The sequence below is a fragment of the Capra hircus genome, chromosome 20 (genome assembly GCF_001704415.2).
Source record: "Capra hircus breed San Clemente chromosome 20, ASM170441v1, whole genome shotgun sequence".
In the NCBI taxonomy this organism is placed as follows: Eukaryota; Metazoa; Chordata; class Mammalia; order Artiodactyla; family Bovidae; genus Capra; species Capra hircus.
This window is the reverse complement of record NC_030827.1, coordinates 71,658,481-71,681,789: the sequence shown is the minus strand read 5'-3', so window position 1 is coordinate 71,681,789 and position 23,309 is coordinate 71,658,481. Positions and strand designations below refer to the sequence as shown.

Here is a 23,309-nt window from a genome sequence, read left to right as displayed (position 1 = left end):
GCCTGTGTGTGACCGGCCACAGGCTCTGACCCTCACGGGGCCGGGTGCAGACGGGAGGCGTGAGAGCGCACCCTGGGCACTTGCCCTCTCGTTCCGGGTACTCGACAGTTGTGACTGGACCTCTCCTGGCCTGGTCAGCAGCCCGGCCCACCCGGGCCGTCTCCAGGGGCCTCTGGCGGAGGCGGGCTCCTGAGCCTGGCGGGTCTCCGCCCAGCATCCGCCATCAGGGCCTCCAGCCTGACTTCTGCAGCCTGTTGGGCCCAAGCCCCATCCCGGTGGTCTCAGGACCCACTCGTGGGCAGGTGAGCGGCCTTCTGTCCCCCGGGGGGGGAGGGCGCTCTGTGCCGGCTCCAGCCGCCGGGGCCAGCAGACCACGCCTGTGGTCTGTGTGCCCGTGAGGACTTCGGGGTGGTCCTGGGCAGAGCTTGGACTTGCACCTTGGGCATTGTCCACTTCTTGATTTGGCCCCAGAGTGGGGCGGCCGCGTGGACAGGGGCACACACACTGGGCGGGAGCTGTGGGCACCACTCTGTGGTGTAGGAGGCTCTTTTATTTTTGTTTTCTGCTTATGTGTATTTTATTAAGTGGACAACTATTATTTCTACCATGAAAGGGTCTTGGGAAAGCCCAGATCCCTCCGAGCAGCCGAGTCAGCTCCGAGCTCCGGGAGGCTGGCCCCACACTGCCCGGCGGTGCGTTTCTGGGGAGGGTGGCTCAGGCCCGCCAGGGCTGCATCTGTTTGAGAGAGTCTGCAAGTGGTCAGGAAAATGGAGCCCGCACTGAGGCACGACGAGGCTCTTCCAGGGAACAGCGGCATCCTGGGGTTCCTCTCCCACCCTTCACGGGGTGCCTGGAGTGTGTTTGTTTGCTCTGGTGCTTTTTGCCACAACTTGCGTTTTTAGGACCTTACCATCCTGGGCCTTTGTGGGCTGGCTGTGGGCACGCTGGGGGAGGCCTGCCCTGGGGAGCCTGGATCCATCTCAAGTCCTGCTGCTGGAGGGGGTTTGTACGGAGGGAAGTGAGGGGTCAGCACCACCCCCTCGATGTGTCCCCCCGGCTCATCTTCCCTGTCACCCCCACCCCGCGCCACCCCTGATCCAAGCCATGGGCTCGTTTAGGGAATGGTGGCGCTGGGGAGGGGTCTCCTGGGGCCGGTGCAGGTCAGCCCCCCACCGCTTTGGGTCCTGATGGGGCTCAGCGGGTCTCTGGGTGCCCGGCCCCTCTCGGGTGCGGGGGAACGTCCCTGGCCAGTGTCCCCTGAGGCTGGGCTGGTTCTGGGTGCGGCTCAGTCCTCTCCTGCCGGCATTGAGAGGCCTTGCAATTCAGATGACATGACCTCGCCCTCTGGGTTCCAGGCCCCAAGGCTCTGACCTGGCTTCCCAGAGAAGGGCAGGCCTGGTAGCTGTGGCTCCGGGTGAGCTGAGAAGGCTGGACCCTTCCCAAGCATCTGCCCACCCATCCCTGCTCCGGCCTGTGGCCACCAGGCCTCACTCACCCGCCCCAGCCCGTCTCCAGAGCTCTCGTTTCCTCAGACTCGTCACCCCGCAGCTTCAAAGCCAGCTGTTGCCCCCCAAGCCCTGCAGCTGCCCCCCTGCCCAGAAGCCGCCCCAGCGCTGCCAGGAACACCCCAGCCCAGCCGCCCTGCCCCCGCCGGGAACACCCCACCAGCGCCGCCACCGCTTGGTCCTTTTCTGCCGCTCCTGTTTTCCTGGCCACTCCAGACACTTTATTTCCATTTATATAGAAATTTGTGTTCTGTGTTTTCAGGGTGGTAACATTCAATCACATAAAATTGACCATTAAAGAATTTACAGTACCGTGGTATTTATTGAGTATATTGCCAAAGCTGTGCAACTACCACCTCTAATTCCAAAACATTTTCTTCATCCCAAATGGAAATGCCATACCCTTCTTTTTTCCTCCGGCCCCTGGCATTCACCTACTTTCTGGACGTTTCCTCCCCATGGAATTGGGGTGCATCCTTGGGGCCTGCCTTCCGTCCCAATGAGTCGCGTCTCCAAGCTCCATCCGTGTTGCAGGACGCCAGGGCTTCACCCCTTCTTGCGGCGAGTGGCAGGCCACAGTGTGTGTGGGCCACGTTTCGCTTACCTGCTCATCGCCTGGTGGGCGTCTGGGTGGTTTCTGCTCTTTGGCTGTTGGGAGTGAGGATGCTCTGAGTGTTTGTGTGCTCTGAGCGTGCGCTTTCAGCGCTCTTGGGAGAGGAGTGGAATTGCGGGGTCGTATAGTGACTCTGTGTTGCCCTTTTTGAGGAAATTCTCAAACACTTCCTACAGGAGCTGTGCCGTTTTCCATCCCCACCAGCAAGGCACTTGGGACCCATTTTCCCTACATCCTCACCGACATTTGTCGTTTTCCTTTTTAAAAATATTGCAGTCGTCGCCGTGGGTATGGAGTGGTGTCTCGTTGTGGGTTTGGTTTGCATTTCCCTAGAGGCTCATGATGTGACCGTCTTTTTACGTACCTGTGGACCGTTTCTATGCTTTCGAGGGAGAAATATCTGTTCAGGTCCTTTGCTCATTTTTAATTAGGTTGTTTGTCTTTTTGTTTTCACGTTTGAAGAGTTCTTTTTATAGCCTGGATACTAGACTTTATCAGATATGTGATTTGTATTTAATATTCTCTGTGTGAGTGTCCCTTCACTTTCTTGATAGTGTCCTTTGAAGTCCACATTTTAAATCTTGGTGAAGTTCAATTTTTCTCATTTTTCTTTTCTTACTTATGCTTTTGGTGACATATCTAAGAATCCATTGCCAAATTTAAGGCTGAAAGAAACATAGCGTTCTGCTTCCTTCAAGTTTTACAGTGTTAGCTCGTACCCTCAGGTCTTGAACTAACTGGTTGACTTTTGTCGGTGGTTGGTGGGTCCCCCGCCCTTCGGTGTGTGCACGTCCAGCTGTCCAGAATCTTTTGGTGATGGGGCCCTTCCCCATCGAAGGGCCTCGCTGTTGAACATCCATAGACCACGCATGTTTATTCTTATGCCACATCTCTCTTCAAAGCCTTTTAAACCCTTTTATTATGAAAGTTTTCAAACCTTCTACAAAAGTGGAGTTTTATAACAAGCCCGATCTATTCATCAGGCAGCATGAACCCCACCCTACTCCCCAGATTGCGTAGAAACAATCGCCAACATGTCATTTTTCCACAGGTGTTAGCGTATATGTATCTCTAAAATGTGTAGACTTTTAAAATTAGCCTTTGATGGTTTTTTTTACTTAATTTTTTAAAATTGAGAGACTTTGGTTAATCGAAAGAAGTATCAGCAACAGTGAAAAGAGAGCTCAAAAGGGTATTTAGGACTGAGGGAGGTGCCCAGAGGGCTCGTTTGGGTGTGGGGGTTCAGGCTCCAGGAGAGTAGGGGTGGTCGCCCCGCTTCCCGGCCCCTGGCACGGGTGGGCAGGAGCACGCAGATGGTGGGATGCGTGGGAGCCGGAAGCCCCTGGTGGTGGCCGGTGTCCCACAGCGCTCACTGCGGAGGAGAGGTGCTGGGAGGGCCCGGCCTGTGGAGCAGGCAGGTGCCTGGCACTCGGGGTCCCCGGGGACCATCCCCCGCATCCCATTGCTGCCGGGGCGCCACCTGGTCCCCCTCCTGGCCTCTGTGCTGTGGCTGCCGTGTTCGTCTGCGTGGGTCGTAAACCTCACTACACACTGTTGTCGTTGTTTAAACAGTGAGTCTCTCTTGAAGACATTTAAACGGGAAGAAGGGGTCCCGCATTTTTGCTGCGCAGCGACCACTTCCTGTGCTTTCTGCTCGCTTGTGGACCCACGTTTCCATCTGGTATCACTTTCCTTTGGCCTGAAGACACTCTTTCACATTTCTTGTAGTGTGGGTCAGCTGGCAACGAATGCTTTCGGCTTTCTCATGTCTGAAAAAGTCTTTATTTAGCCTTAATTTCGCGCAGTGAGCTCCAGCGTCAGCAATTCCACTCCTGTGCCTTCTCCTTGGGTGCTCCAAGGGTGCGGCTCCTGTGTCCTCCGCACCCGTGTTTCTCAGGAGGCGCCTGTGGTCACACTTACCTGAGCCCCTCTGTGCCCAACACTGTGGTCTCTGGCAGCTGCTGAGGTTAGCCTCTTTATTGCTGGTTGTGAGCGAGTTGGTTTTGATGTGCCTTGTATAGTTTTTCCCTCTTTCTTACGCTTGGGATACAGTGACGTCCTGAATCTGTAGGTTTGTAGTTTTCATTGTTTGGACAAATTTCTGCTATTATTGCTTACTTCTGTCACCTCCTTTGCCCTCCTATTCTTTAGGGCCCCAGTTACACATATTAAGCCTCTTGAAATATCTAAATATTTAATTTTTATTTTGATGCTATTATAGATGGTATGTTTTTTTTCTTATCTGTATTCAGTTGTTCATTGCTAGTGCATGGAAACACAGTTGACTTTTCTATATTGTCCTTTTCTCTGTGACCTCGCTGAACTCAGTTATTATAAGAGGTTTGTCGTAGCCAAATTCTGTCACTTGCCCTGTGTACCATCATGTTGCCTGTGGACACTGGGGGAAGATGGCGAGGACACCTTTGTCTCGTTCACGTCTCTGGGATGTGCTCAGCCTTTCCCTCCTAGGTGTGACGTCCACTGCACATCTTTCCGTAGATGCCTTTTACCAGGCTGAGCTTCCCTGGTGGCTCAGGTGGTAAAGACTCCATCTGCAGTGCAGGACACCTGGGTACGATTCCTGGGTCGGGAAGATCTCCTGGAGCAGGGAATGGCAACCCACTCCAGTCCTCTTGCCTGGAGAATTCCATGGACAGAGGAGCCTGGTGAGTTACACTTCATGGGGTCACAAAGAGTTGGACACACACTTTATTAGGTTAATTAACTTCCTTCTATTCCTAGTTTAATGAGAGTTTTAAAAATTATTCTACATGGATTTGGCCTAATGCATTTTATATATGTTGAGGTGACCATATGTATTTTTCTTTTGTTCATAAATAAAGTGAATTATACTCAATTTCTTGAATTCCTTGAGCAAACCTCACTTGTGATATGTTGTGCTCTCTGTATATTTCTGGTTCCTCTTTGCTAACATTTAATTGAAGATTTTCGTGCCTGTGTTTGTGAGGGATGACTTTTGTCTATAGTTTACTCTAAACATCTTTGGTTTTAGTATCGGGAATGCTGAACTTAAACTAAGTTGGTTGTCAGTTTTAAATATGATTTTAGTTTTTGCAGAGAATTGTATGGTTTCTCCCTTTAACTGGTAGAATTTGCCAGTGACTGCACCTGGGCTCTTGCTTTTGTTTGTCGTAGGAGTAGATACAGGCTAAGCAGGTTATTTTTCTCGAGTGAGTGTTAGTTTATGTCCTTCAGGAAACTGGTCCATTTCATCTAAACTGTTGAATCTGTGGGGAGAGTGTTTGTCTTAGTCCCTTTAGTGAAAGTGTTATTGCTCAGTGGTGTCTGACTCTGTGTGACCCCAGGGACCATAGCCCGCCAGGCTCCTCTGTCCATGGAATTCTCCAGGCAAGAGGGGGTTGCCATTCCCTTCTCCAGGGGATCTTCCCAACCCAGGGATTGAATCGGGTTATATGGGTTAAATTCTTTACCATCTGAGCCACCAGGGAAGCCCCTTAGTCTCCTTGGACTGCCATAACAAAACCCACAGGCTCGGGGGCTTAAACAACACCTGTGAAGAGTGAGGATTCATTTCTCACAGTTCCAGCAGCTGTGAAGTCCAAGATCAAGGTGCCTGCTGACCTGACTTCTGGTGAGAAGGGGCTTTTTAGCTCGCACGCAGTGAAGAGTGTTGTGCTCTCTCCCTCTTCTTGTGAGGCCAGCAGTTCTGGCAGGGCAGGGTTCCGCCTAGAAGACCCCCTTTAGCCCTAATCGCCTCCTTGAAGGCCAGTCTCCAGGGAGGTCAGATGTGGGACCAGGGCTCTGGCCCATGAGCTTGCAGGGCACACAGCCAAGTTCATGACCGTGTTCTCTTGCTTTTCTTCCGATGGCTGTGGGATCTGTAGTGATGTCCCTTTGTTTCCAAAAGAGTGAGGTGGGCTGCTTGCTGCAAAATCTCTTACCAAAAGGTACATGGGGTCTGGCTACTCGCTGCCCAAAAGCCAGTAATCAGGCCAGGTTTGTGGAAACTTTGCTTTATTTCAGATGCTGGCACCTGGGACGGAGAGAGGATAGCCGATGTCTGTCCAAAGGCTGACTTCCACCCCCCTACTGGCAACCAACAGGGCAAGAGCTTTTATAGACAGAAGGGGGGGTGGGGTTCTACATGCGGAAATAGCACAGTCAGCTCTGACAGTCGTCTTCAAATTGGGCATCGGTGGTCTGACCAGCATCATCTCGGTGGTTTTAGGTGCAGTTAATTTTCAGCTCCGGGCCAGTTTGTCACCATTTCTTTGAGGTCAGTTCCTGGGTACAGTCTGGCCATCATGCAGTTTAAATTCTCCACCTGGTGTTTCAGTGCCTATAAGACAGCTCACAGGATATGGCTCAGGATGTCACGTATAGCCTTTGAGAAAGAGCCGAAGGTCCTTGACTGTGCTTAGCAACTGCACTGCTCTTTAGTCCCTGTTTCCCTTTGTTTCCTCATTGCTCACTTCTCCGATTAAACTTATTCTTTGACTGAAGTTTTCTGCAGACAGGAGACAGGCAGAGGAATTGGTGGAGGGCAAGGACCATAGGGTCCGGCTCTGTTCACCTTCTTTTATTCATGATATTGGTACTTTGTCTCTTCTCTATTTTTTGATCAGCCTGGCAAGAGGTTTATCAATTTTGTTGGTCTTTTCAAAGAACCAGCTCTTGGCTTCATTTATTTTTCTGTTTTTCTGCTTTAAGCTTCACTGAGGGACCTCTCTGGCAATCCAGTGGGCAGCGCATTGCTTTCTGATGCAGGGAGTGCAGGTTTGATCTGTGGTTGGGAAGCTAAGATCCCACATGCCTCCAGGTCAAAAAAACCCCAAAACAAACAAACAGAAGAAACATAAGTTTTATTGATATTTCCTCTTTATTTTTTCCACCTTTCTGCTTGATTTGGATTTGTTTTCTTGTAGTTACTTAAAGTGGAAGCTTAGGTTACTTACCTGGAACCTTTAATTTTTTCCTACTATAAACATTTAATGTTACCAGTGTCCATCAAAGTACTGCTCAGCTGTACCCCATAAAGGCTGATGTGTTGTATTTTCATTCAATTCAAAATATTTCTAAATTTTTTTGAGACTTTCTCTTTGACCTGTGGTTATTTGCTTACCAGATAGTTGCGAATTTTCCATATATGTTTCTAGTTTAATTCCATTATTGTTAGAGAACATACTTTGTATGATTTTTATTCTTTTAAGTCTGTTAAGGATTGCTTTACATTTCAGAATATGGTCTGTCTTGAATGTCCCAGCTACAGAGAGTGAGGGCTCTGCTGTTGTTGGGAAGGGGTCTGTATGTACTTCAATCAGTCTATGTCTGTTGTTTGGATATTCCACAACCTTTTCGATTTTCTGTTTACTTGCTTCATGCATCTTGAAGCTCTGAGTGGGGCATTGTCATTGAGAAAGACAGCCCGTTCATGCACTGCGTCCCTTTCTGTGCTGGCGACTCTCCTTCGTCTGAAGTCAGCTCTGTCTGACACTCACTCAGCTACTCACACGGCTACTCCAGCTGGACTTTGGATCGGTGTATCCTTTTTGATCCATTTACTTGACCTACTTTTGCCAGTAGTCAAAGTGTGTTTCTTATGCTTAGAGTGGATTCATGACACGTTTCCGGCATTTTCACATCACTTGCTGAACGTGGAGGAAAGGGTGGAAATCGTGAGTTTGAATCTGCTTCCTCTTCCAGGTTGGACACTTGAGGCCTGGCGGGGCTGCTGGCCCCCTCTCTGCGTCTGCTGGCCCGGAGCCTGACGCCGAGGGGTCGCTGGTCTACAGGGTGTCCGTGAGGCTCAGCCCCACTGCACGGGAAACCGAGGTTCTGGCATGTGTCCTGAGGTGATGGGCAGGCTGCCCGGCCTTGGGCCACGGTCACGGGGCTGCTCCCTCCGCCAGTGATTGCGTCCACACTGCAGCTGGCGGCCACCAGGCATGGTCAGCGGGCTCAGTGCAGCTCTGAGCTAGTGGCCAAAGCGGATGCCCAGTGTGGTGGCGTCTAGAGAGATTTTACATAGAAAAGAGGAAGCCTGTGTGCCCAGAATTGCAGGCCTCGGGGGAGGTAGGCTGCTGGGAGGGACACACGGGCCACAGGCAGCAGGAGGGGGCGCCTGCCCGGAGCCTGACCCAGCACTCGGCCCTCTGTGCCTGCAGCTTGCTGTCCTGCTGCTTTCCGTCGCTTCAGGGGCTCTACCTGCCAGGAGCTTTCCCAGCACAGGGCTGTCCTCTCAGGAGCGCGGTGACAGGACCGGGTCCTCGGGCCACCCTGGGGGCCCAGGGGCAGCCCGTGGAGAAGGGGCATGGCAGGAGCCAGCTCCCACGCTCAGGGCCTGGGCCTGGGGGCCGTGGTTCACACCCAGGGCATCATGCCCTCTCGTGTCTCGCTTGGGGGAGCACGCCCCGGCCACTGCCCCGGGGTGTGGGGCGATGTGTGGACACCGGCTCCGTTCACATGACCGACTTGATGCTCCCTCTCTTTTAGGGCCCGAGACGATGATCCCACCGGGGGAGTGCCTATATGCCGGGAGGAAACGCAGGAAGCCTGTTCAGAAACAGTAAAGTATCATGTCTTTGCTGACGGCTACTGATGGAGGGGAGGCCTTGTGTTTTCATTGGAAAAAGTGAATTTTAGGAAGAAAGCAAGTGAGGCAAGGGTTCTGTCAGGCCTTTCTGAGGGCCAGGCACCCTCAGGATACTGGGGTCTTGGCTGCGGGGTATGGGGGCAGGACCCTGGGCCGCCTTCCCAGCCCTGATTGCAGCTGAGGTCCGACCGAGGGGTAGCCCCTGCCTGGATGTGACTGTTTCCGGCTGGATACACCCCAGTGCCCCTGGGCTTCACCCCAAGTGAAAGGAGACCGGGGCTCGTGCCCCAGCCTCCAGGAGGCAGAGTTGAGGGTGCCCCCGGCGCAACCCCGCCAGTCCTGTCTGTGGCTGCCCAGTGCAGCTCGGGGCCACCAGCAGGCACCCTGCAGTCACGTCCATGTGGGCGCCCGGGTTTCTGTGACCCAGGCCACCCTCTGGCCCCTGGGGGCTGTAGGACCCGTGAGAGGTTGACAGGAGTGGGGCCCCCTCCAGCCCCAAGGATGGGCTGCAAGACTGGTGAGGCTGGACCTTGGAAAGTGGCTGTCACCTGAGTCAGCTGTGTGGCTTCTGTGACCTTGGGATGGGGCCGGGGGCAAGTGTGCAGCCTGGTCTGAGGGGGGCGGGGGGACAGCAGAGTTGTATACCCAGGGAGAGGCAGGGCAACGTCCTCAGCTCCTCTGCTCTGGTGAGAACACTTGTCTCCTTGGATAGGGAAAGAAAGGACCTGGAGACACAGCTGTTTACCCTGGGATCCGGGGCCGGGGGTGTGTCCACCAGGATCCAGGGGCCATGTCCACACCTGGGGGCTGAGAGCAGTGATGCACAAACCAGCCAAAACGGTGTTTATCGGGGCAGCTCCCTGCCTCTGTGCACGAGGGGCCGGCCGTGTTTGCACACCTGGCAGTGTGCCTGTGACATTGCTCCTCGAGGGTTCCTTGTCCACCAGTTCAGGACGCACCGCGCTGTGTAGGCCCCAGCCTTCTGCCAGCGCCTGCTCAGGCCGCCTCACGGGAGTCTGCTGTGACTTCGGGCCGCTTGTTGCGCTCTCGCCCGTCTTTGCAGAGGCGGCGGCTCTGGCCGCGTGCTGGCCTTTCCTCATGGGCCGAGCAGGCTCTCTGAGCGTTCATGGTGGGAGTGCTGGATGCCTCGGCTTTGACTCAGAGCCCGCTCTGCAGCCCCTGCCTGGCCGCCTCTGTCACCCTCGTGGACTCGGGGACATGGGTCAGTGATGCAGACAGAGGGGTGCAGCCTGCTGTGCTGTGAGCAGTGAGTCTCCTGCTGAGCTGGGGAGCTGGTGCCTCAGCCAGGATCAGTAGCCAGCAGCAAGCTATCAGCTTGCAAGCAGGTGAATCAAGGCCAGACACAACAGGCGCGTGTGTTCCTACAAGTGGCGCTGCTCAGGCCAGGAGTGTGGCATCTGTGATTTCACAGGTGTCACCGCACGGGCCGGCACTAGAGCTGAGTCCTGCCGGGCGCAGGGTGCTCCTCGGGCCTTGGGGAATGTGGGTGCTTTTCTCAGGCTTGAGCCTGGCAGACGCGCTGTCCCCTTTTCTGTGACTATCTGTTGACAGCTTTTGCTCACTTTTCTATCGGATTGTGTATGTTTTTGTGCTTCTTGATTTGTGAGAGCTTTTTGTACACTGGGGATACAGATTCTTGAACGTGTTTCACATACTTTCTGTCAGTTTTTATTTTACTTGTGGTATTCTTTGCCATGCAAAAAGCACTTAATTTTCATGTAGTTGAGTTTATTAATCTTTTCCTTTGTGGCTAATTTTATGTCACATTTAGAAAGGTCTTCCCTGCATCAAGTTTATGAGAATTTTCCTAGAAGATCTTGAATATACATTTAGAAGTTCTGAGCCCTTGGCGTCTTCCCTGGTGGAAGGTGTGTGTTCTGAATCTGTATCTTCTTCCCTGTGGCTACTGGCTGTTCCCAGGATTTCTGTTGGGTGAGCAGTGTTCTCCTCACCGATCTGTGATGGTGCTGGGTGTTTAGGTCTGTGGTTCAGGGACAGTGAAGGACACCTGGGCACACTCACTCAGCTGTGCCTGTGGACATGGCCCTGCTGGCCTGTCTGGGCACCAGTGTCTGTGGGTTGCAAAGGCTGGGAAGGCTGCTGGGATGTGTACCAGGTGCTCTCCTGGGAGTGTGAGACCCACGTGCCAGCTGCAGTCCTGCCCCCTCACCAAGGCTGTGGGCTGTGGGTGGGCAAAGAAAGTCTGGAGCCTGCCGTCAATGGACTGCAGGTGGAATCTGCTAGAAGCCCAGGTAAGAATGTGCTCCCCGGAGGCCCAGGGTGGGCCCACGCCGGAGCAAGCAAGGTGGGCTGCAGGGTCCCTGCCCCCCACCCCCCGCCGCAACAGGTGACCAGCCCCCGCCCCGTCTGTGGGGGGTGACCGGCCCCTGCTCCCCCGCCGAGGGGGGTGACCGTGTCCGCACCCTGCCTTGGGGGGTGACCGGTCCCCACCCCTCACTGTGAGGGATGACTGTGTCCCCGCCCTGCCTTGGGGGGTGACTGTGGCGGTGATAGTCCCGTGCTCTGGGGGCAGCACCTTGCACTCTGAGCTCAGAGCTGTGTGAGCGACAGGGCTCCCCCTCGTCTCCGCTTCTGTCTTCGTGTGACTGGCTGTGACCAGAGTGCCCTGGGCTAACAGCGCTCACTGCACATGGCCTGATCCGTGTGGGGACACGGGGCGGCTTGGGAAGGCCCTCCTGAAACTGAGGTTAGTGGCTCTGAGGCTCCTTGTGCCCGACACTCCTCCTGCGGCCTCACAGGCACCTTGCCTGCACCCCCGTCCTGCAGGCTGGGCTGCACTTCCTGGGACTTTCCGCGCAGGGGACCTTCTCCGAGTGGGGGCTTCAGTCCCCTGTGGTGATGACGTAGCTTCCTCCGCGATTTGTGTGCCATCGTGCGGATGAGCCATGTGTGGTTACTCATCTCAGGTGACAGTTGGGGGGGGTCCCAGGTTGAGGTGTCACCAGCAAAGCTGCTGTGAACGCTTACGTTTGAGTCTTCGAGTGTGTGCCGTCATTTCTCTTAGGTGGGATTGTGGGTCCGTGTGCAGTTGAGAAGGGCTCGGCTTTCTGGGAATCCACCCGGCAGACGGTTTTCTGAGCAGCTTTGCTGTCCACGCTGCTGGAGGTGGGGCGCGGGGCTCCTCTGCCTTCTCAGGGCGCCTGGGTGTCCGTCCTGGTCTCAGCTCCCCGACAGCCGTGGTGGAGGCTCGCCGTGGCTTTGCGCTGCGTTTCTCCAGTGAGGAGCGGTGCTCGCGGCCTTTCTGGTGCTTGTCTGCTGCCGGCAGAGCTGCTCTGGTAAAGAGCTCATCTGTCTTCTTATCGGGCTGTTTGTCTTCTTGTTGAATTGTGAAACTTCTTTGCTATTCTGGATATAGGCTCTTGTGAATATTTTCAGCCAATCAATCTATGGCTCCCCTTTTAATTTTCTTAATGGTGACTTTCAAAAGCCATTTTAAATTCTTTGAGGAAGATCAATTTATCACTTTTTTCTTTCACAGTATTTTTAGTGTGTGCCCTGAGAGTCCCGGGACTCCTTCCAGGGTCTCCAAGATTCTCTAATGCATTTTCTTGTAAAGTATTATGGTACATTTTAGACTTGGGCCTACAGTCTGTTCTGATATAATCTCTGGCATGGTGCGAGGTGAGGCGGATGCTCACTTGTTTCCTGGCTGTCCGGCTGATTGGTGCCGCTTGTTGGGAAGAGCTCCTTTTCCTGTCTGTTTTGGTCTAATGTCTGGTACGGTGTGAGGTGAGGCTGATGTTTCCTTCTTTTCCTGGCTGTCCGATTGATTAGCGCCATTTTAGACTTGGGCCTGCAGTCTGTTCTGACCTACTTTCTGGTATGGTGTGAGGTGAGGCGGATGCTCACTCTGTTGGAAGGAGCTCCTCTTCCTGTCTGTTCCGATCTAATGTCTGGTACGGTGTGAGCTGAGGCTGATGCTCACCTGTTGCCTGGCTGTCCGGCTGATTGGCACCATTTGTTGGAAGGAGCTCCTTTTCCTGTTGAGTTTCGTCATGTTTTTGTCAAGTGAATGGACCAAAAGCACCTAGCTGTCTCTGGACCCTCTCTTCTGGACCTTCTCTTCTGCTCCACTGATCTTTTCCCATCTTTGTCTGAAACAAACCAAAATGGAACACTTAACTCCGAGAGGATTATGGTCAGTCAGGTAAGTCCTCCAACTCTGCCCTCTGACTGAGGATCCCCTGCACGTCCACGTAAAGTCTAGACTGCTTGTCGTTTCTGCGAAAAGTCCTGTTGAGATTTCCATGGAGGCTCCATCGGTCTACAGGTCAGTATGGGGGTGACACCATCTTAACAGTACCCAACATTACTGGCTGTATTTCCATGGTTTGTGTCTCTTTGCTCAGTGCTGTTTAGGTGTCTGAGTGTCTCCTGTTGAACTTGTCCCGGGTATTTTAGGTTTCTGGGTCCCTCACCTCCTCCTGAGTCTCCCACCTCCTCCTGAGTCTCCACCCTGCAGAGTCAGGGCTTCCTACCGTGGCTCTGGGCCCAAACCCGAGGTCAGCTCAGAGGGGCGCTTCCCTCCAGTGGCCCCCTAACCCACCTGGTGGGGGCGAGGGTCTCTGCCCCGGCCCCTGGAACTGAAGCCTGGGGAGGCATGTTGGGCTGGGTTTCAGGGGCAGCCAGGTGCTTGGTTTGAGAAAGCTGGAAAGAACAGAGCCTTCCCAACACCCGTATCTTCAATCCAGAGTGTCCCCCGGTGCCCCGCGGGGTGGGGGTGGGGACAGTCACTGCTCAGTCCATCCCAGGTGTGGCTGGGGGCCTGCTCCCCACAGGTCTGCCCCAGTGAGGTCTCTGCCCTCCTCTGGCCCCTATACCTGCCCTCGGCACTGCTCTGCTTTCTGGGGAGGCCTTGAGTTCTCTCACTTCTGGGCGGGGCTCCCCTCTGAGTGGCAAATCGAGGCTGCTCCGTCTCTCCACACCTCCTGGCTCTGCATTTTGTTAGCAGATGACCGAGGTTGGTGTAGGCACCTCATTAAGGAATAAATAAGAAAAGAAACCAAAGAAAGTGACAAGATAACCGGAGAATGGGAGAAAATTTGTGTGTCTGTTAAGGATCTAGTATCCCAAATATATAAAGATTTCCTGCAACTCAAGAGCAAACAACCCAATTTAAAAATGGGCAAAAGGCTCAAGTAGACATTCCTCCAAAGAAATACAGAGATGGCCAACAAACACGTGAGGAGATGCCCAACACTGTTGGCCATTCGTTCATTCAGTCAGTTCAGCTGCTCGGTCATGTCAGATTCTGTGTGGCCCCGTGGACTGCAGCCCGCCAGGCCTCCCTGTCCATCACCAACTCCCAGAGCTTGTTCAAACGCATGTCCATTGAGTCGGTGATGCCATCCAACCATCTCATCCTCTGTCATCCCCTTCTCCTCCTGCCCTCAATCTTTCCCAGCATCAGGGTCTTTTCAAATGAGTTGGTTCTTCCCATCAGGTGGCCAAAGTATTGGAGTTTCAGCTTCAGCCTCAGTCCTTCCAATGCATATTCGGGACCGACTTCCTGTAGAATGGACTGGTTGGTCTCCTTGCGGCCCGAGGGGCCCTTAAGTCTTCTCCAGCACCACGGTTCAAGGACACTCGTTCTTTGGCGCTCAGCCTTCTTCATGGTCCAGCTCTCACATCCGTACACGACTGCTGGGAAAACCATAGCTTTGCCTAGACGGACCTTTGTTGGCCAAGTAATGTCTCTGCTTTTTAATATGCAGTGATTTTGGAGCCAAAAAATAAAGTCAGCCACTGTTTGTATTGTTCCCCCATCTATTCACCATAAAGTGATGGGACCGGATGCCATGATCTTCGTTTTCTGAATGTTGAGCTTTAAGCCAACGTTTTAACTCTCCTCTTTCACTTTCATCAAGAGGCTTTTTAGTTCTTCACTTTCTGCCATAAGGGTGGTGTCATCTGCATATCTGAGGTTATTGATATGTCTCCCGGCAATCTTGATTCCAGCTTGTGTTTCATCCAGCCCAGTGTTTCTCATGATGTACTCTGCGTTTTCGTTAAATAAGCAGGGTGACAGTATACAGCCTGGACATACTCCTTTCCCAATTTGGAACCAATCTGTTTTTCCATGTCCGATTCTAACTGTTGCTTCTTGACCCACATACAGGTTTCTTAGGAGGCAGGTAAGATGGTCTGATATTCCCGTCTCTCAGTGAATTTCCCACAGTTTGTTGTGATACATACAATCAAAGGCTTTGGCATAGTCCATGAAGCAGAAGTAGATGTTTTTCTGGAACTCTCTTGCCTATTCTATGATCCAGCAGATGTTGGCGATTTGATCTCTGGTTCCTCTGCCTTTTCTAAATCCAGCTTGAACACCTGAAAGTTCTCGGTTCACGTACTGCTGAAGCCTGGCTTGGAGGATTTTGAGCATGACCTTGCTAGCATGTGAAATCAGCACAATTATGCGGGTAGTTTGAACATTCTTTAGTTTTGCCCTTCTTTGGGACTGGAATGAAACTGACCTTTCCCAGTCCTGTGGCCATCGCTGAGTTTTCCAAATTTGCTGGCATTTTGAGTGCAGCACTTTAACAGCATCATCTTTTAGGATTTGAAATAGCTCAGCTGGAATTCCATCACCTCCATTAGCTTTGCTCATGGTGATGCTTCCCAAGGCCCACTTGACTTCACACTCCAGGATGTCTGGCTCTAGGTGAGTGATCACACCGTTACACCATCACACAGATGGGAATATTATTTTAAAAAGGACAATAGCAAGTGTTGCTGAGGCTGTGAAGTATGGCTGGTGTGGAAGATCGCCGGGCCATGGAACATCACTCAGCCCTGAGAAGTAGTGAAGCTCCACACAGGCTGCCTGACGGAAGCAGCTTGACTGTGTGATGGTCAGTGAAGGGTGCCAGGTGTGAGAAGTCTGACTCCATTTACAGAAATGTCTGAGCGAGCAAATCCAGAGAGACAGACACAGGCTGTGGCCGCTGGGGCCTGAGAGATGAGAGAAGCCGCTTGGTAGGAGTGTTACTTGGGGGTGAAGTAATGTTTTGGAGCTTGATGGAGGCTGACAGCTCCATGAATGTCCTAAATGCCAGCACACTTTCACGTCAGAGCAGCTTTACGTTGCATGAACTGCAGCTCCGTCAAGAGGAAGAAGTAGCCGAGGCGGAGCTTCTGCCCTTGTGTGGTTTTGTGTGGTCTTGGCCCCCACGGCCCCATGGGGTGGGGGGTGCCCGGGGGTTTCTGACCAAAAGGAATGTGTGGGACAGGTTTCCACATTTTTACAAGTGAGTGCACGGTAGAAAAACAGCACCTTTTGGACCCAGGAGCCCGGAGCCCCTGAAGGCAGCCCCCGACCTGGGGAGCGCGGGCCCGGAGGAAGCAGCCCCTGCCCAACTGGCCTGGCCTCACTTTCTAGGAAGGAGGTTAAGGAGACATTTCTGCGCGGAGGGGGCGGGGCTAGGGGTGGGTAAGAGGGCCTGTGAGGGCAGCTGCAGCGGGCAGGACGTCTAGGTAGGGCCGCACCCTTAGAGGGAGGGAGGTGGCGGGGCCCTGGCCTCCCCCTCCTGAGTGAAGGGTCAGGGAGGGGGCACCATGGTGCCCAGAGGGGCCATGCAGGCCTAGAGGGCAAGGCCCAGTGGAGCTCCCGAGAGAGCTGAGCAGTGTGCCCAGGGCTGGTGCCCGCTGCTACCTTGGCAGGTGTGAGCACAGAGAGGCCACATGGCTCTCCTGCTGGCTCTTCCCCATCTCTGGGCCTCCCTCCAGAGCTGCGACCAGCGGCCGGCATGGTCGGTGTGGCCTATGTGGCTGATGTAGCTGCCATGGCCTCTGTGCCTGGCGTGGCCTCTGTGCCCGGCATGGCCTCTGTGCCCAGCGTGGCCTCTGTGCCCGGCGTGGCCTCTGTGGCTGGCGTAGCTGATGTGCCCGGCGTAGCTGATGTGCCCCGCGTGGCCTCTGTGACTGGCGTAGCTGATGTGCCCAGCGTGGCCTCTGTGCCCGGCGTGGCCTCTGTGCCCAGCGTGGCCGCAGTCTAGCATGTGTGTCTCCGGGAACCAGTGCCTTTTCATCCCGTGAGGCACGTGTTTGCCGGAAGCTGCCTTTTGACGCTGAGTGCTCCTCCTGAGGTACCTGCCTGGGGCGCTTTCTGCCTGGGAGTCCCAGCCTGACTGCGGTTTTCCCCTCGCAGGAGGCCCGCCGTGGGCGCTGAGAAGTCGAACCCTTCCAAGCGGCACCGGGACCGCCTGAATGCTGAGCTGGACCACCTGGCCAGCCTGCTGCCACTGCCGCCCGATATCATCTCTAAGCTCGACAAGCTTTCCGTCCTGCGTCTCAGCGTCAGCTATCTCAGGGTGAAGAGCTTCTTCCAAGGTAGGACCCTCACCTCTGCCCCTCGGGCCTCACCTGGGCCCACCTGGCTTCCCCGGGATGGGCCTCTTTTCACTTCTTGTCTGGAGGCCTTTGGAGGCAGAGAGCAGCTCTGGTGGGAGGGCTGGGGCCGGCCTGCCCCATCTGGCTCGCCTGCCCAGCCCTGGGGGCACTGTGCTGCCCGAGGCAGCCCTCCTCAGTACAGGGCAGCTGGTGTGCCCATCGGGCCTGTCCGCTGCCTCCGGCCAAGCCTTACTCCTCGCGTGGCCTGGCTGAGCTCTTGGGGAAGAGATGTGGCCATCCCCAGCCTGCTTCAGCAGCTCGGACCAGGGCCATCAGCCCTCAGCCAAGGCTGAGCTTCTTACAAAGCTGTGCGTTTATTCTGTGTCTTCGGGCAGAGGTAAGGCAAGTGTTTACAGGGGGCGTGTGTGGGCACCGGTGGGTGGTGGATGGCAGCTGACTGCCCGCTCACACTCTGCGTGAGGCCCTGGGAGTGAGTGCATGCACAGCCTCCTGTGACTGAAACCATCCTCGGGCTGTGGTTAGGAGGGCTGGCCGCTGAGGCTGCAGCCCGGAACCATGGGACCCGGGCCTGTGCGGTGCTGGCTCCACCACGGGGCTGCGGATGTGCGTGCGTCTGACGTGCCTGAAGTGTGGCAGCCACTGTGCCTTGCTGGCTTTCTCGGCCTGGGCGGGCATGCTTCCTGAGGATTCAGGCTGCTTTCAGCCCCGACGCCCCAGGGACTAGCCTGGCACAGGGCCCGCCCGGCCCTCCCTTTGTCTCCAGGAGCGAGAACCCCAGTCCTCCTGCCGTGGCTGGCCCTGGGAGCCCCTCTGTGTGAGGGCCCTGATGGGTCTGGGTCCCACTCCTGGGGTCTCGCAGCCCCTCCCCTGTGTCCGGCTCTGCTCTGGGGCTGGACCCCTGCTGGGAGACTCTGCGTGGTGCTGACCTCAGTAAGCTGAGCTGTCCTTCGTGGAAAGGCACCTCTGTCCCCAGGGAAGGCCAAGCGCTCAGAGCTGTGTCTGCTGACCCAGGCTTGGTTTTGGGATGGGGAGGTCCTTGCTCCTTGTGACACCCACCTGTGTCCACCCCGCCCCACCCCCCCCACCCCGGCGCATGGGCTCATGGACATCATAGGGTGGGGACATAGGCAGAGTTTTGACAGCTTGGCCTGGGATTCAACCAGCACCAGCCCAGGTTCGTCCCCCAGTAAATCTCCCAGACCCTCTGCCCCCCATGGCTGGAGGCACAAGCTGAGGAGGCACTTTTGGAAAAGTAGGCTTGGAGGGCAGCAGAGAATGGTGGGCGCCATGGGGTCAGGAATTTGGGGGGGTCACCAGGAGAATTGTGCAGGCTGGAGGGCTTCCAGGAGGAGGCGAGGGGAGTGGTGTGGTCTGCAGGCTGCATAGAGGCAGCCCCATCATGGAGCCATCTAAGGGACCCTTGCTACTGCAGTCCTGCTCTGAGAAGGCCCCACTCTCCCCAGCTGTGGTCTGGGCCCCTCTCCCAGCAACTGGTGCCCGGCCCTGCTGGCCCCGACTCCCTGTGGTCAGCCCCGAGGCCCCCTCAGATTCCCAGGCCCACACCTCTGCAACCACCCGGAGTCCTGCCTTCTCTTGCATGTCCCACTGGCCCACTTGCAGAACTGGACCTGAATTCTGTCTGAGTCCCTCCCATGCCCGCAATCTCCTGTCCCTCCTGAAAGCACCTGTATTTCCCGGGATCTCGGGTTATGGGTGCCCAGGACTGTGATGGACCCAGGAAAATGGGGAAATTCGAGCACTATGCGGTTCTTTGTGTGAGGCGGGCGACCACTTTCCCAGCATTCCAAGCGGAGGCTGGGAGCGGCAGCTCTACAGGGGCTTCACGTGGCGTGTGTGCGTGCTAAGTCCCTTCACTCGTGTCCAGCTCTTTGTGCCCCTTTAGACTGTTAGTCCACCAGGCTCCTCTGTCCGTGGGGTTCTCCAGGCAAGAATGCTGGAGTGGGTTGCCGTGCCCTCCTCCAGGGGATCTCCCAACCCAGGGACCGACCCACATCTCCTGTGGCTCCTGCTTTGCAGGCAGAGTCCTGACCGCTGAGCCCCTGGGGAAGCTTTCCAGCGACACTGCTTCTAAATTAAACATCAGCACCTCCAGCTGCAGGGACCTGCGGCCTGGGGCCCAGGGCACGTGGTTCCTGGTCACCGTGGACTGCATGGTTCCTGGATGCTGAGTCCTCGGGGGCTTCGGGAGACCAGGGGCTGTGGCCAGCTTTCTGTTTTGGGGTCAGGCCTTCAGGCACCTCTCCGTCCCTCCTGAGTGCCTCCTGGGGAGGGCTCCATCCCCAGGGCCCTAATGGGGACACTGGGGACCTGGCCAAGCCCCTGCTGTGGCTGACGCACAGACTCGCTAAAGCTTTTCTCTCCCATCCAGGTACTAACCATGCCCAACCCTGCTCCGCTTCTGAGGTCAGAACAGATTGGCTGCGTTCAGGGTGGTATGGCTGTAGACAAGCCTTTGTTCCTGAGAGGCAGTTACAGAACTTCTGTTCTACTATCCAGGTTTCCAAGTCTTACTGAAAATGCATCAGGTCTTTAGGTAGGAAAAATGCAAATGTGTGAAACAGCAAAAGCAGTCATTCAGCCTTGGTGTGGCCTCGGTGTGGAGTCCAGGGCCCTCATCCTGGAGCCCCAGGCCCTGCCGGTGCTGCCAGTTCTCCAGCCCCATCTGTGCTCACAAAGGAGAGAGTTCCGTGAAGGGATGACGGGCCCTCTCCAAAGGCCTGGGGATGTGGGGGGCTCATGGGCCCATCTTCAGAAACTCTCAGACCTGGATTCCCAGTGCCTGGTCTCCATCCCCACTGTGGGGTATCCATTGTGGGGTCTCCATCCGCATTGTGGGGTCTCCATCCCCACCGCGGGGCCTCCATCCTCCACCGCGGGGCCTCCATCCTCTACCACGGGGCCTCTATCCCCACCGAGGGGCCTCCATCCTCCACTGCGGGGCCTCCATCCTCCACCGCGGGGCCTCCATCCCCACTGCGGGGCCTCCATCCTCCACCGCGGGGCGTCCATCCTCCACCGCGGGGCGTCCATCCTCCACCGTGGGGTCTCCATCCCCACCGTGGGGCCTCCATCCCCACCGTGGGGCCTCCATCCTCCATTGTGGGGCCTCCATCCTCCATTGTGGGGTCTCCATCCGCATTGTGGGGTCTCCATCCCCATTATGGGGTCTCCATCCCCATTATGGGGCCTCCATCCTCCACCGCGGGGCCTCCATCCCCACCGCGGGGCCTCCATCCCCACCATGGGGTCTCTATCCCCATTATGGGGTCTCCATCCCCCACCGCGGGGCCTCCATCCCCCACCGCAGGGTCTCCATCCCCCACCGCGGGGCCTCCATCCTCCACCGTGGGGCCTCCATCCCCACCGCGGGGCCTCCATCCTTCATTGTGGGGCCTCCATCCTCCATTGTGGGGTCTCCATCCGCATTGTGGGGTCTCCATCCCCACCGCGGGGCCTCCATCCTCCACCGCGGGGCCTCCATCCTCCACCGCGGGGCCTCCATCCTCCACCGCGGGGCCTCCATCCCCACCGCGGGGTCTCCATCCCCATTATGGGGTCTCCATCCCCATTATGGGGTCTACATCCTCCACCGCGGGGCCTCCATCCTCCACCGCGGGGCCTCCATCCCCACCGCGGGGTCTCCATCCCCATTATGGGGTCTCCATCCCCCACCGCGGGGCCTCCATCCCCCACTGCGGGGTCTCCATCCCCCACCGCGGGGCCTCCATCCCCATTATGGGGTCTCCATCCCTGCTGTGGGATCTCTATCTCCATTGTGGTGCCTTCATTCCCTTTCTGGCGTCTCTACCCCCCTTCCAGGGACCCCATCCCTGTCCCCAGGGTTCCCCATGCCCAGGGCTTCCTCAGTGACCCATGTGGACAGCTGGGCCAGGTTTGGGGCTGCCCAGGAGGGGCTTTCTGTTCGCCTTCCTCCCACAGAGGCTTCCCTCTGCCTTTGGACACTGATGGGGGACTGGTCACTCCCTCTCTGGTCACTTCCTCGGGTGCAGCTGTGTCCAGCCAGGCCAGGGTTGGTGGCCTTGGAAAGACTTCGATTCTGTTGTTTCCAGGAGCTCAGGCATCGGCCAGGTGTCTGCCTGAATGCAGGATCCCTCTAAACCAGGAGCAGAGTGCTCCTCCCACACTGAGCCCGATCCCTTTTGCCCCGAGGCAGGGGGATGCCCCATCAGGTCTGCGGAGCCCGCACGCTGCCAGTGGGAGGCCCTGCTGGTCACAGCTTGGGGAGATAATGAGCTTGACTTCGGTATCACCCTGTTCTCCCAAGGATTCCCAAGTTTGTGATCTTCCTCAGGCTGTACATTTTAGGGGAAATTCTAAACATTTTCCTGAATTCATTTCCTCTGCATAGTTAGAAAAAAGGCGAGCTTAAAAATTGGATCTTAATCTCTGCTTCCTGACTCAGAAATGGATAATTTCATTAAAGCTTCCATAAAATGTCACCTTTGGGAAGGACTTGAACTGGAAAGTTCCAGCCTCCAAGAGTAATAATGGCCTGCAAATTGGCTTGTAGTGTTGTGTTTGTGTCAACTTTCGTGAATTTTTAAAAGGCAGTGAGCTTATTTAATTACTTAACTTGGTTCTGCCTAGACTGAGGGCTGGTGCTTCTTAGTTATAAACCCTTTGCTTGCACCAAAGAGAGGGATTTTCCACTCTTGCAGGTTTCACTGTTTGCAAGAAGGGAAACTGGGGGCTGATCACAGAAAAGGGAGGAAGGGTGGGTGGAGAATGTGAAGGACCCTGAGGGGGTCCCAGACGCCCAGGCACCCCCTTCTCAGACCCAGCACTCAGCACTGAGGTATTGACCCGGGCAGGAGACTCGCTGGACCTCAGCTTCAAGGGCCTAGAATGCGGACCAGCATGCAGATGACTGAGGACCCCAGTCACCCTAGCCTGGCAGGTGCAAGACCAAGGACCCCCGGTCACCCTAGCCTGGTAGGTGGCAAGACGAAGGACCCCCGGTCACCCTAGCCTGGCAGGTGGTAAGACCAAGGACCCCTGTCACCCTAGCCTGGCCGGTGGCATGACCTAGGACCCCCCCCCATCACCCTAGCCTGGCCAATGGCAAGACCAAGGACCCCTGGTCACCCTATCCTGGCTGGTGGCGTGCAGGCAGGACAGTGGGTGGGATGAAGAGGGAAGGGACACTCAGCAGACAGAACCAGGAGAGGAAAGCACAGGTTCGGCCTCCAGGGATGATCCAGAGATCCCTGAGCTGTGAGGACCCATCCCCCGCTCACCGTCCGCCGGCCCGGGCCTGGGGTCGGCCCACCTGCATGCTCTGTGCCGGATGAACCCTGGTCCTGGGCTCGCCTGAGCTGGGCGGGTCTGCTTCACCTCCTCTGGGTGGCAGGTCCACAGGCCCCGCATCCTGAGCTGTGTCCGGGACACGCAGGATGCTCTGCTCCTCTGCGGGTCAGAGATGAAATTCTCCCCAAGATTTAGGGACCTGTGACCCAGGAGTGCAGTGGATGCGGCTGAGCTGAACTGTGAGGTTCCCAGCTTTCACTGACGAGTCATCCTCCCCTGATGAGCTCTGCTGGGAATGAGTGTCTGTGAACCTGCAGAGCATGTCCTGAGGCCTAGCCCCACTGTGTGGGGGCAGGGGCGGTGGGGGGGGAGGCGGGGCTCCGAGGGGGGCTTGGGGCGAGGTGGGTCCCATCCCTGAGAATGAGCACCCCTGCTGGCCCTCCCCACTGTGTTCTGCGAGTGAGGCGCTCCCGCTTCTGAGCGGCGAAGCATGTGAGGCCTGAGATGCTGAGAGCCGGGTCAGGACCTCCTGCCTTCACGGGGCTGCTCCATGGATTACTCCCCAGGGGACGTGGCTGTGGCTGTGGCTGTGTCTCCTCTCCAGCCCTTCCGCTGCGGGAGCCCCTTCCCCACAGCACAGACAGCTTCTGGAGGACAGCCCCCGGGGCCTTTCCAGCAAAGGTACGCTGCTTGGGTCACGTCAGGCTGTGTGCACACCTGTCTCTTACCCCAGGCGGGTCCCCTGCATAGCCATCATTCAGAAAGATCACCCCGGATCGTTTTATGCTGGTTTTTCTTCTCCCACCGTCTCTTAGTTGCCTCTGGAGGCAGAGTCTAGCCCAGAGGAGAAGCAGGCTCCTGGTTCCTCCCTGTATCTGTTCACTCTCTCCTGGTTCCTGAGTCCCCCCAGGGCATGTGTCCCCCAGCGTCGCTT

General features: G+C 56.0%; 1 protein-coding gene across 1 annotated transcript in view; it reads left to right on the top strand.

Moving 5' to 3' along the window:
• AHRR (aryl-hydrocarbon receptor repressor) overlaps nucleotides 220-23,309 on the top strand; it is an 83,239-nt gene continuing 60,149 nt past the window's right edge. The window contains exons 1-3 of the mRNA XM_018065798.1: nucleotides 220-302; nucleotides 8,593-8,665; nucleotides 16,884-17,065. Of these exons, the coding sequence (XP_017921287.1) occupies nucleotides 8,604-8,665; nucleotides 16,884-17,065 (244 nt within the window). The 5' untranslated portion in view covers nucleotides 220-302; nucleotides 8,593-8,603. The remainder of the gene's footprint in view (nucleotides 303-8,592; nucleotides 8,666-16,883; nucleotides 17,066-23,309) is intronic.